General features: G+C 35.9%; 1 protein-coding gene and 1 pseudogene across 26 annotated transcripts in view; one reads left to right on the top strand and one right to left on the bottom strand.

Annotated features, from left to right (window-relative positions):
* Positions 1-13673, bottom strand: part of AKAP7 (A-kinase anchoring protein 7) — a 117482-nt gene that overhangs the window by 90344 nt on the left and 13465 nt on the right. For all 26 annotated transcript variants that reach the window (XR_004422653.1, XR_004422652.1, XM_033102509.1 and 23 more), the window contains exons 3-4: positions 7648-7787; positions 554-690 (exon numbers count right to left, since the gene is read on the bottom strand). Coding sequence is in view for 24 of the 26 variants with exons in the window: in XM_033102509.1 (XP_032958400.1) it covers positions 554-690; positions 7648-7787 (277 nt within the window). In the remaining 2 variants the exon portion in view is untranslated. The remainder of the gene's footprint in view (positions 1-553; positions 691-7647; positions 7788-13673) is intronic.
* On the top strand, positions 11374-12427 carry LOC117020201 (hsc70-interacting protein-like; annotated as a pseudogene).

Here is a 13673-nt window from a genome sequence, read left to right as displayed (position 1 = left end):
GCTGGAAAACGACAATGACTTCTACTCAACTTTCATGGCAGCACTGTGGCATCAGGTGTGAGTGCACAGGTACTCTAAGAATGAGTGAGGTACACTGACCTAGCAGAATGGCAGCTCTAATCACTAATGTGCCTGCTATGTACCAGACCCTATACTAAGAACTCTTACATGTACTAGTACTATTATTTTCTCCATTTACTTAAAAAATAAAGAATTTGCTGCAATCAAGCAGCTACTAAGAGGTGGTTGTGCCATCGTTCCAGAGTCTTTACCTAGAACTTTAACCTAAATGATCAGACTCCAAAGTGCTTACGTAATTAACATGGGCAAAACAACTGTGTAATCAAGGGCCACCATTTGGTAACAAAAACATATCTTAAAAGTCTAGATTAGAAAGAATATTTACACAGCTAATTCTGTACTTTGACCACTGGAATAAATTATAACAAAGACTACTTCTTTAGAATTTAAATGCCTTCTTGGGTTCTGGTAGTATGTTTACTCATATTAAAGCAATAATTTGAGAAACAATATACAAAGACACATTACTCACATGTTTATTTCATCATCATTTAACAACCGCATCACTAGCAAGGTAACATGAAGGGAACCATCATCGGTCATTGCCTTGGACATTCGCTTATCTTGTTGTGTTATTGCATTTTGCAGGATCTTAATTCCTCTTGTAATCTAATCACACACACATACATGCACACAAAACAGAGATTAGGTGAGCAAAATTTCCTATGGCAAAATGTAAATCAAGAAGAAAAATAAGCAACCAAAATTAGAAATGTCAAGATTTTTCAACCAAACAATAGTTAACTGTCTACTTGTTCTCGAATATCCTGATGACTTGCAAAGCTTAAGAGCATGTATAAGTTTTAGAAATCATACAATGCCGATCTATCTTAAAAGCATTGAGTCTAGCACCCTTATTTTATAGACTGGATCACTAGTTGAGTAGAAAAACTTTCAATGGCCATGCATCTTTTCAGAAACTTGTCCTTGAATATACAGTATGACTTACTATAAATATGATCTTTCCTAAAAAGTAGTTTTATTCTTGCCACAGAAAGGTCAAACTCTGTGACCTTTCTGTGAGTCCACTTCTGTGAGACGTAATATTTAGTTGGCTCCTAGTGAATGCGTCTGAGAACCCATCCTTCATGACCTTGAAGATGTTTTAGGACAGCCATAATTTCAACAGGAATGACTACTGTCATTTTCCCAGACACATGAGGAGGGGCATCCCCATGGAGAGAGAGTTGCAAAGAGGTCCAAATGCATATGTTAGAAAAGCAATTACCATCTCCATCCAAGCGAAACCCTTGGTTCCTCATCAGCCTTCCCCGCTCACTACCTCCTCTGAACAAGGAGAAGAACGATACCTCTCCCCTTCTCCATTTCCAGTTACATCCAATTCTAGTTGAATGGAAAATAGTTTGAATATGAAATAGCAAACTGAGCGATACCCAAAAAAAAGAACACAGGAGCCCTGAGGCAGCAGAATTAGAGAGAAAAGGAAAGCGGGGTGCGGGGCTGGCAATAGAAGCAGAGGCCATAAAAAGACAGCAGAAATAAGAAAACACAGAATCAGGAGCACAGCAGACTGTTCTAATACTCAAATGGCTGTTTTCTCCTGAACAATGTTCCCATTATCTGAGAATGTGATTGGGCAAATCATGAGATGCTGTCCGGGGATATGACTTCTGATGTATCTTTACACCCAAAATAACCTCAGCATTTCTCTGTTCCTTGCAGGCTGGAAGAGAGCAACACAAGAAACAACCTGTGTTTTTCTGGTAGGAATTTACATAGTAACACCTAACGTACTATGTCACTTCTATGACACCCAAGGAAAGAATACTGACAGATTGATAAAGAAAATGCTTGGAAGATAATAGTACATAGAGATCTTATAGTCAGTTTCCTCTACTCTACAGAGATAAAACTAAATTGTAAATGTCTCAAGGGCAATACCTATTTCTTCTACCCTGCCACCTCACCACAGTGCTGAGTACTAATAAAAATAATATTGAACTGACAGCGGTAACTAACCTTTATTGTGTGCCACTAGGTTCTAGGTACTATAGTAAGCATTTTACATACGTTATTCGTTCACTGAAGCCTCTCTACAATCCTATGAGGTAGATATTCGTATTATCTCTGTTAACGTAAGTTGAAACACAGACGATTAAAAAAATTACTTCAAGATCACATATCCAAAACCGCAAAGGAACTTGGGAAAAAGATAAATTGCAATGCATGAAAAAAGATGAAGGAAGGACCTAGAAGAAAAGACCAGGAGGAGTGAGGAGGAGGAGAAGCAGCTGGAGAGCAATGGAGTACGAGTTACAAGGAATTTGTTTTCAAAAGGAAACAAGGAGAGGGATAAAGATGTTGGTACAGAATTAAGAAATGAAACACTGGGGGAAAAAAGACATTTAAAGGAGATTTTTTAGGAAATCTTACTGGATACTCTGTAATGGAACACACTATCACTCTCAAAATACTCTGTAGTGTTAATCTATATTACTCAGCAATGATTTTAAATTTCAAATTTAGAGTTTTTTCCCAGTGCAATGAAGTACTAAGATTGGATTTTGGGAAGAATAACAAAGCAGCTCAAAAGGGTCCAGGTTGATTGGAAAGGGCCTAGCCCTGTGTCGAGGAAATGAGTGTTCAAAAACGTCACACCTCAAAACAGTATAATTACATGTTCAACTCTGAGATGGTACCAATGGTAACTGATTTAATGGACAATGAAAAAGTGGCTCAGGATTAGAACTTTATTACATAGTACGGAGTGCTCCAAAGGGTGCTGGACCTGCTTCAGAAATCCTGGATTTTAACCCCAGAAATACTGGATTTTTAACCCAAGGTGCAATCACCTCGTCTCACTGAGTCTTGGTTTCTCCAGTTGTAAAATAGGAATAATAAAATGTTCATCGCCAAACTTACAGTGTTGTGTTGAAGATCACAGCAGACAAGCTACATAGCAAACTATTTTGTGACCTCTATACCATTACCGAATATAAGGTATGTAACATTGCCAATTTTATTAAAATCAGCGGTTCTCTACCTTGGGCAATTTTGCCTCCCAGGGGACATTTGTCAATACCTGGACACATTTTGGTTGTCACAGCTGTTGGTTTGCTACTTGTATCTCATGGGTACAGTATCTGTATTTTCATAAAAACTTAGTTTTCATTCTAAATTCAAATACTAATTACATGTAACATCAAGATAATGCTCCAAAAATTCCTTCTATGTGGATATTCAGCATCTTAGTGTAATGTGCTACATGGTAAAATAGTTTTAGACCATCCATATCTTTGAATTATCTATTAGCTTATAAAGTTGCTAATTATGAACTGTAAAACACTTTGAAGACTATTTCTCTCAAGTCACACAGTACTTATAATGCAGGATTAACCTCAAACCTATGAAAATTATAAAGTTAATCTAATCAAATAATATATTTCTAATTATACTTTCATGCACCAGATGAATTTATATATTCCTTGGTATCAACTTAAGATTTTTAAATGCTTTTTATTCTTAATTACATTCTTAAAAGATAAAAAGAAATATACTTCAGAGTCTTCGCTGTATGCCATTAAAAAAAGTACCGAAGTCCTTAAAGGCCAAAGGAAATGAATTTTTATAGCTACTGTTTAAAATTCCATAATGCCATTAAACCTATCTTGCACCATAATCCTCAATCATTGGCAGTATTGCACAATACACATTTAAAAAATCTAATACTTTAGAGTCATATTAAATAAATTGAAAGAAACTTTTAAAAATAAAAGCTTTATTAAATTCTTAAATATTTCATTCACTGAATAATTTGTGTTTAGAGAATAAATCAGACACCCATCTACTAAATCTCACCACTACGCCATATACCACATGCCCAAAAATAATTCAGTGAGAAAATTTATTTTTCTCTTTTAAGCTTTCTAATTGACTCAAAGCATATACGAGTTCAAAGAAAATGCCTTAAAGTTGGTGTGCATGTTACACTGTAGTGCACATTAGAAAAATGTCTTTGACCTCATCTTTTTATAATTTGCTACCTAACTTCTTCAAAACCAAATACTCTTATTTTTCTTGCTTGTCTACAACTACGAAAAGAACTTGTAAAATTGATGATATAGTAATAACTAGAGTAAAATTTAAAAAAAATCCTCTAATAGGAGGAGTATTTTATCTACCAAGTGCTTCACATATGTGACGAAATCAAATGTTTTCACAATTACATTTCCCAGAAACTGAATGCACAAATCTACTTTCATATTTTCCTAAAACCAGCAATTTTTCACATTACTAAATGATGAAAGATAGAATGTAGCAATTGCCTTTTAAACCCCTTAAATAAAATCATATTTTTCCATTAGTATAAAAAAACTTACAAAAAAATTAATACACTCCTAATTTCAATCAGCTCCTGATTGTTCCCTTACAGTTTTTCAATGTTGATTTACCTTATATTATTATTTCTCACAAGAGAGCATATAAACTGACCACTTAAGAAACATTTAAGATTTTTTCATAACTGCATTTTTTCTTGTCTATTTTTACTTTTTCACTAATGTATAATTGCAAGTAATGGAAAAACATACTTTCATATACTTGCAATTAGGATATTTTTATGCAGCCATTCTAATTTCTTTTCCAATTTTATTTTTTTAAATATGAAATCATGATCTTCCATTAATGAAGAATTCAAAACCTCTAAAAACAGATTTAAAAATCAAAGATCTATGTAGGTCTGGATACTTTTTTCTTTAAAACTAGATGCCAACAAGTAGAGGCCAAAAGTAGAACAACTCATTGTGAGTGTGCTAGCTTCCAAAAGCTTGTTTGCAGGTCACTTAATTGAAACTTGGAATAGAGTCTCCCATTGAAACAATGTTATAAATGCTGCTTATTTTCCCAGGCCTTCCCACAAGAGCTCGTAAGTAGTTTAAAAAGAAAATTAACATTAGATACTTGAAAACAAGCAAACAAAAAAGGTGCTCACACAAAAGATCTAAAATGTATCTCCTAATATCCCATTCCTACCTCTCCTCCCTATATTTGTAAGTAGTTTTCTGTTACATACAAACAAGTCTCTTGAGAGGGAAACATTATTTGCTTTTGAAACCTATTCCCCAGGAGTACAAGTCACCCTACCTCCTGCAAGACAAACAACTGCTTTTGAACCTATATTAGGAAACCAGCATTTGTAACATTGTATTTATTATTTATAAATGGTCTATAACTTAGTATGCCAGAAACACATCTTTGCTCCTGAAATGACAGTATTTTGTGCATCTACTCTTGGCCAAGCACAGTTCTAGATAATGGGAATGAGCTGAAAAACTGTTGAGGAAGACAAACTAACAAATGTCAAATGAAAGGATGACAAATGTCAAAAAGAAAGCTATAAAAGTTGTTTTTTCACCCCCGCTGGATGGGGACAAGGAGGGGGGGATGACCTAGTCAGGATGGTCACAGGGGAGAGGCTTGAGCTGAGATTTTGGCATTAGCAAAACCAAGAGAAGAAAGAAAACTCCCAGCCAGAGAAAAGAAGGCTTTCCCGGGGACAGAGGCAAGTTTTGGGAAGGCCAGAGGTGTTCAAGCAGAAGGAACAGCAGATGAAATGGAGAAGGCTAGACCATGTAGAACTTTTCAGAATATGGTAAAGACTTTTCCTTTATCCTAATGTCAATGGGAATATAAGCAGGGAGGTGACATGTCCAAAGTTGGGTTTAGAAGATAATCATTATCACCTCCATTTTACACCCTGAAGAAACTGAAACTACAGAAATTAGGGAACCTCATCTATATCCACAGAGGAGTTTGTGACCCAGCTGATCTGTCAAACTCCAAAGCCTGTATGTATCCTTCCCACTTTCCATACAACTTCCAAGAAGTTGAGAAGCAGAGACAAAGGCTACACCTGTTTACAGGGTGAAAAACAAAGACTAACTTGCACAGGATTTTTCTCTCATCCCCTCCTGACTCTCACCTTTGTGGCCCAAATCCTGAACTCAGTGGTGGAAAGACAGAATTTTCTCTTCCCTCGTTCCTCTTAGGTCCCTTCGCCACCTGCCCTGCCCCACCACATCGTATCACCCCACCAGTCTTCACTGAAAGAGGTGAGAAGCCAGGATAAAGCTAGGAGGGATGGGGCAGGTTACAATGAGAGCCAAGAATAGAAGTATGAAGGGAAAAGATAGAAGGAAGGGCTTAGTTAAAGCAACTTATGGAAGTGTATACTGATCCACTCTATACTGGAACAATCTCTAAGCAACAAATCAAAATAAGGGACCTGGAGTCTCTTACAATCAGAAATCATATGTCTTTGGGGAAGTCATTTGTCCTATTTCACATTCAGTTTCTTTAGGCCCTGCTCTGTTAAGCAGCTTTGACTTCCTGCTCTCTTCTAATTCCCGTATGTACACCTGATGCTACATTTCAAAGAAAACCTATCCAAATAACTCACAACTATTTTTAATATAATATATACTTGTTGGTTAAATTAAAGTTTGTATCAACTAAACACTTTTAAGGACTATTTACAGTTATTTCACAACCCACCAGTATGTACTACTAAAATCAAAATATGACTCTTTACTGCATCGAATTCTAAAATCTTACACTGCTAGTGTAAGATTTCTCTTCTTCTTCATACTTCTCTTTTTATGTATCTTCTTACCCTGGCTAAACTGTATCTCACAGACTAGATATTTCCTAGAATGCCCCAAAAGATTATTTTTCTTTTGATATTTATTTCTTTGGACTTCAATTTTGTTTGATTTGATTTTTAAAAATTCATTAGCATTCCCTAGAAACATTTTCGTTACATAAGGGGAGAGCAACTTGAAAATGTGCCTGGTAAAAGAGATTATCACTCACAATCAAACAGTAATTCAGATCGAGCTCTTAAGTTGGGCCAGGATGTGAAAGCAGTCAGTTTTCAAGAGAAGTGTTCTTTGCTGAGGCATTTCAGTTCCTACCTCACTGCCCTAGCCCATTTAATTATACTGTAGTTTTCTCTCTCAGCCACATATTAGGAATGGTTTCTTAGTGTGGGCTAATTGGCTGATCTGATTTCCTATTACTCATACCACATTAATTTTTCAGATGTTTAATAGATTTCTACTAAGTCTGTCATGAAATATTAAGTTGATACAACAATGAGTAATTTTTAAACAAATTATGTTGCAATCATCATAAACAAGACTAAACAGCAAGAAATCCCAGTTGACTTTCCCAACAGACTTCAGCATTCTCTTTTTCTACCTGGTCACTGCTCTCAGCTTCTGAAAGGCTCCTCTGTTGTGGTGAACAAAATGCTTAGAAAGCATCTTGACATGCCATCTGGTAATACTTTTTCAAGTGGGTTTTGCAAAATTATGTTTTAAATATGATTGTTTAAATAATATTTTCAAAATTATTTTAAAAATATATTCCCTTTTTAAAATAGACACAGTCTCTGCATGGCCCAGCTAAAATGCCACCAAAGACTCTCAAAAACTGAGAGCAAATGAGCTTACCAGCATTTAGTGTAATTTACATGTAATTTATAAATTATAAATAGCAAAATTTTATGTTTTTTATAGCAAAAACATTTTTTAAAAAAAATATCACCTCTTTGTCGGTGATCGGAATGGATAGGAAATAGTTGGGTTGATAGTCTTTGTGTTTTTTTTTCCTCTTCTTTATTTGATCTTTACTGAGCCATTCATTTCCTTCACTTCTCTCCAAATTATTTTGAGGTACATCGGTGACTAGAAGAAAAAAGTCAAACAATAATATATCTAATGCATTAAAACGAAGATAATATAGTTAGGGAAAACAAGAAACAAGCACTGCATAGTAGCAATCATTCATAACTGTCATTTTCAAATCGAAAGAGTTGGAAAAGTCTTCTGTAAAGGATATCACAGTATATATTTTTGGCTTTTCAGATCACATGGTCTCAGTCAAAAATACCCAAGTCTGTTGTAGACAAAACACAGATGAATAGGTATAGCTATGTTCCAGTAAAACTTTATTTAAAAAGCAGATAGCTAGCCAAAGTACTAACCTCTGATCTAAAACTTCACTAACAACCATTCTCTCCTCCATGCCAGTTTTCGTGATACAAAAGGTTATTTTTCCACTAATCATGTAGATGTATATTTGTGACTTCTACAATACAACCATTTGCAGCAGTGCCACTCAAAGTTTGGTTTGGGGCCAACGTCACACTACAAATTATTTGTTGAAAAAATTGAGAGCTTTAGAAACTATCATAAAAATTAGGCAAAGTAATTTTGTCTATTGAATTTTTATTTCTATTCTGTTGGTCATTTTTTACATCATTTTTCTAATAATTCATTTTTTTATTGTTTTTTATTTTTGTTTTTTTGGTGTTTTTTTTTTACAAAAGAATCAGTTTGCAGAAAATCGGAAATTTTTAAAAAACAAAACAAGTCCTGGACCATAGATCGTTTGAGAAGCACTTAGCACACTTCTTTTTAAAGTCATCTTTGACAGACTCACTTACCAATACCCACAATTCTAATTACAAAGCTAAGTCCCCAGAAATAATTACCAAATCAGTGTGAAATACCATTCTCTCCTTTTTACAGATCAGAAGTTTCCATACGAGTGCAAAACTACCATTAATTGAGTTTTCAGGCTGTATCTTTTTGAACAGTAGCTTACTGTTCAAAAAAGACTGCCGCATGTAGACTTTGTAAAAACAAATATTTTCTGAGGCTTGATTTTGCAACGGAGTGGGAGAGAGGAATCACCTCACCTTCCATTCAATCCCATGAGATTGGTTTCATCTTTGGATCATCTCGAATCAACCACAGTGACCACCTGTACACAATGTCTTGAGAAGGACCGTGGGGAAGATTCAGGCTTAACCAATAGCTTAATTCATGTGCACCTGCATATACAACCCTGACCTTACTAAACCTCTTATATTACATTTGATGAAATAGAAGAGCAGAAAAACTTTCCAAAACTGCTCAATGTCACAGAGTCAAGTGTGATAGCGACCATTTCTACTGGATTTCTTTCAGCGTCCTTTCTACTGGATCAAACTGCTACTCTACTGCAGTTCTGCATAAGGAGTTACTATTACACACAAAACCAAAGAGAAATAATCGTCCTTATTCTGTTGCTCTTTGAAATATCACTAGTAAACAATTTTTAAATGAATGTCACAAATAGCATTTTAATGCTAACTTCTACGAAAAACAGTAAAGTATGTTTAAAATTTGAAACTAGGGGTTTGTAGCAAAAGACATGCCTTATTTCTAGGACTAACATATATTTGTGAGACCTAGAAGATAGAGGTAAATTAAGAGGAAAGTGACCTGGGTAATAAGTCTGACTGTATCATTATGAATTAAGACAAAATTACCTGGTGTGTTGGTGTATCTATTTCACCACTACATTATTAATGTGGCTAAAATGATGTGTCTTCACAGAGAATACATATTTGAAATATATATTATTATTAGCTTCTTCATACACGTGAGCTTGTTGGAACTTTATAAACTCTGCAGCTAATAATTTGCAGTGTTCTCATCCATATTGAGCATTGTCTGCATTGCCTCATATGATGTCATTGAGTTTTATTTCCCATGCAATTTTTTTAATATGGAAAATCAAGTCAATATGTTGATGAGCTGCTTATAATTTTAGGTATCTAAAAAAAGGTTCCACATCTGATCAGAGTAACACAACTACATCTACTAATTTTAAACAGAAGCCACGAAATATGCTAATGAAGGACTACATATATTTTTAATGGACTCCTAAATACATTTCTAGCCTACCTCCATCTGCTCTTAGTAAATTGGGAGTCTAGAAATGGAAACCAATCTTAATATAGTCTGGAACCAGAGTGTGTGGGCGGGAATCCTGGCTCCCCCACTTACTAGCTGTGTGATCTTAGATAAATCACATGAGCTCTCTTTATTTCAGTTTCTTGCCCTATAATTTGAGGATAATAATAATAGGGTCATTTTGAAGATTGAGTTAATTAATACATGAAAGCTCTGAGACGACTTCCTGGTGTAAAATATGCACTATTCTTAGTTATCACAATTATTAGATATTACCCAAACATAATTAGGGGTATGAATCTGTATCTGCTAAGATTATTTAAGGGGCTCCGAAAAGAAACTGAGATGATTTATAAACTATCCGTTGTATTTCATTATCCAGACCACTCGTATCTCTATGAATGTGGAAAATGAAGAGCATTCTTAACAGTTTTTTTTTTAAATTAAATATAATATTGGGAAAAAATTTCAAAAGCAAAACATGCATTTTTTTAAAGTAAAATTACAAACAGAGTCTAAATAAGTTCCCAGCATCCTTCCTCTTATATCTCATTGTCCAAAATGAGGACACAGGGCTAAAGCCAAGCAGCACAGGAAGCGGGGATAGTGAGTATCTGGCAGTTATCCTATTTTACCTAGGTGAAAAAAAGTAATCTACAAAAGGAAAAATGGAAGGGCTGCTGGCAAGGCAACAACTAATGTCAGTTTCAGTCCCATAGAGGTGGCACTAGAGAGTGAAAAGGGCACTGACCCAAAAACGAGTCTTCCAACAAGCATGCTTCCATCATGTCGCTTCATTTCAATATCTGAGTACTTAAAAATCTGGCCAATCCTTGGAGACATAGCCGATTCTAGGTCTGGGGCACAAAATGTACCAGAGAAGCATGGAAATTCCAAGACTCCGGGGAACATGTCAGAAGGTCTTAAGACCCAATCGGAAAGTCCCCTGCACTGGCCAAAGATGGGACAATTTGAGCATCAAATAGAATAATACCTTCAATGGTATGAAGTACATCAAGTAAGTTTAAATACATCAGTTCAAAGTAATACTCAAAAATTAAAACCAAACATTCAGGTCACTTTTGGAGGAGTCTAAAGAACTATTATTCTAAAAATCTGATGATAAAAAAGAAAAAATCAAGCATTTACCCTGTCTTTCCTTATAACCAAATAGTCATAGAGAAAAATCAGTTACCTAAGGTAAAGTTCTTCATAGAAATTTTCAGCTAATAAGTGCAAAAGGATAGAGTTAAAATATCACCATTTCAAAATCCTTAATGGAGTGTGGATCAAGCCAAAGATCATCAATGAAAAATCCATTAGATGGAAAACTGACAGGAACTTTAATAGTGGATACATCAGATGACAAGATGGGAAAGCACTGATCAATCTAACTTCACAGAAAGGCAAGACAACCCCCTTCCACACAGTCACGGTCACGCCGAGCTAGTGCCCAGGCCTGGAATCGGGCTGCAGACTCAGCCATGCCCGCCGTCTTCTGCCACTTTCCAACCATGGACCCCCCTGCAAAGTGAGCGAGCTTCAGACCTTCATGAAAATGTGTAAGCAGGATCCGAGCGTTCTGCACACCGAGGAAATGCGCTTCCTGAGGGAGTGGGTGGACAGCATGGGGGGTAAAATACCACCCGCCATTCATAAAACTAAATCAGAAGAAAATATCAAAGAAGAAAAAGCAGATAGTAAGAAGGTGGAGGAAAACATAAAGACAGATGAACCATCAAGTGAGGAAAGTGATCTAGAAATTGACAATGGTGTGGTTGAACCAGATACTGATGCACCCCAAGAAATGGGAGATGAAAATGTAGAGATAACCGAGGAGATGATGGATCAGGCAAATGATAAAAAAGTGGCTGCCACTGATGCCCTAAATGATGGTGACCTACAGAGAGCCATTGACTTGTTCACAGATGCCATCAAGCTGAATCCTTGCTTGGTTATTCTGTCTGCCAAGAGAGCCAGTGTCTTCATCAAATTACAGAAGCCAGATGCTGCCATCAGAGACTGTGACAGAGCTATCGAAATAAATCCTGATTCAGCTCAGCCCTACAAATGGCAAGGGAAATCACACAGACTTCTGGGCCATTGGGAAGAAGCAGCCCATGATTTTGCTCTTGCAGGTCAATTGGATTATGATGAAGATGCTAGTGCAATGCTGAAAGAAGTTCAATCAAGGGCTCAGAAAATTGCAGAACATGGGAGAAAGTATGAGCGGAAACGTGAAGAACGAGATGTCAAAGAAAGAATGGAAACGGTTAAGAAGGCTCGGGAAGAACGTGACACAGGCCAGAGGGAGGAAGAAGCCAGATGACAATCGATCAGGATTTCGGTATGGCTCTTTTCCAGGTGGCTTTCCTGGGGGAATGCCTGGAATGGCAGGAATGCCTGGGCTCAGCGAAATTCTTAGTGATCAAGAGGTGCTTGCAGCCATGCAGGATCCAGAAGTTACAGTGGTCTTCCAGGATGTGGCCCAGAACCCGGCAAATATGTCAAAATATCAGACCAACCCAAAGGTGATGAATCTCATCAGTAAATTGTCAGCCAAATTTGGAGGTCAAGCGTAATGCCCTTCTGACAAATAAAGCCCTTGCTGAAGGAAAAGCAACGTAGGTCACCCAGCGGATGTCGCAATAATGCAAACCAGTGTACCTCTGACCTTCTCATGAAGAAAGCTGGGGTTCTTTGAGGGGAATCCCTACCCCTCTGCCCCAAATGCCGCTGTGACATGCTACAGTGGTTTGCCATAGGGTATTTGTTCAGATAATGTTTTCCTACTAGGAATTACAAAGTTCAAACACTTTTAAACCTTAAAAATATTTAAAAACAAATTAAAAGGGTATGTAAAACCCTACATTATTCTTTACTAAAAAAAAAAAAGCAAGCCAACCAAATATTATGTGCCTCCTGATGTCACACAATAGGAAATTCAAAAAATTTTAAACTGTTCTTGTCAATATTTCAAAACTTAATCAAACCTCCTAATCTAACTACCAGTTCACTGGAAATACAAAGGATAGAGAAATACATTAAATATTTGGACTATAATATGGATACTTCTATACAACTTGATTTCTTCAACAATAAACACATATACAAAAAAAAAGAAAAAAAGGAGAAGACCTATATGTAAAAAGAGACTGAAGAGATGTATCAATCAAATATAATGAATACACTTTGGTTTCTAATTCAAACCAGTTTTTAAAATATTATGATTTGGAGAAATGTGAATACTGACAGGATATTTGATTACATTAGGAATTACTGTTATTTTTTTGGTGTGTTAAGGATATGTTGGATATACTTTTTAAAAAAGATTCCTTATCTTTTAAAGATACATGCTAAAATATTTACAGATAAAATGATGTCTGTGATTTACTTTAAAATAACCCAGTGAGAAAGAGGTGATGAATACATGAGGCTCATTCTAATATTCTACTTTTGAATATGCTTGAAAGTCTCTACAGTGAAATTGAAAAAAAAAACAAAAAACAAAAAAAACCACCACACAACCCAGGGGCAGGGGACAGGCTGATAATCTCTGTCTAGGATATCTTCTAGTTCTAGTTTTCTGTGACCTGTGATAAAGATACTACCTGTTAACTGTACCAATTAGGACATTTCCTGGTGAGATTTTTAATAAAGAATTAAATAAAATTAACATAGTGGAAAGAGAATCCTTAACCTATATTCTCGTTTTTCCTTTTTCAAACTGCAAGTATCAACCCACTGGTGGGTTATGAAACCAACTTAGAAGATAATAATAAAGGCTTTTTAAAAACTGGACTGGAATGGAATGGAAGGGAATTAGTA

The sequence above is a fragment of the Rhinolophus ferrumequinum genome, chromosome 3, assembly GCF_004115265.2.
Source record: "Rhinolophus ferrumequinum isolate MPI-CBG mRhiFer1 chromosome 3, mRhiFer1_v1.p, whole genome shotgun sequence".
In the NCBI taxonomy this organism is placed as follows: domain Eukaryota; kingdom Metazoa; phylum Chordata; class Mammalia; order Chiroptera; family Rhinolophidae; genus Rhinolophus; species Rhinolophus ferrumequinum.
This window is presented reverse-complemented; position numbering and strand designations above follow the sequence as displayed.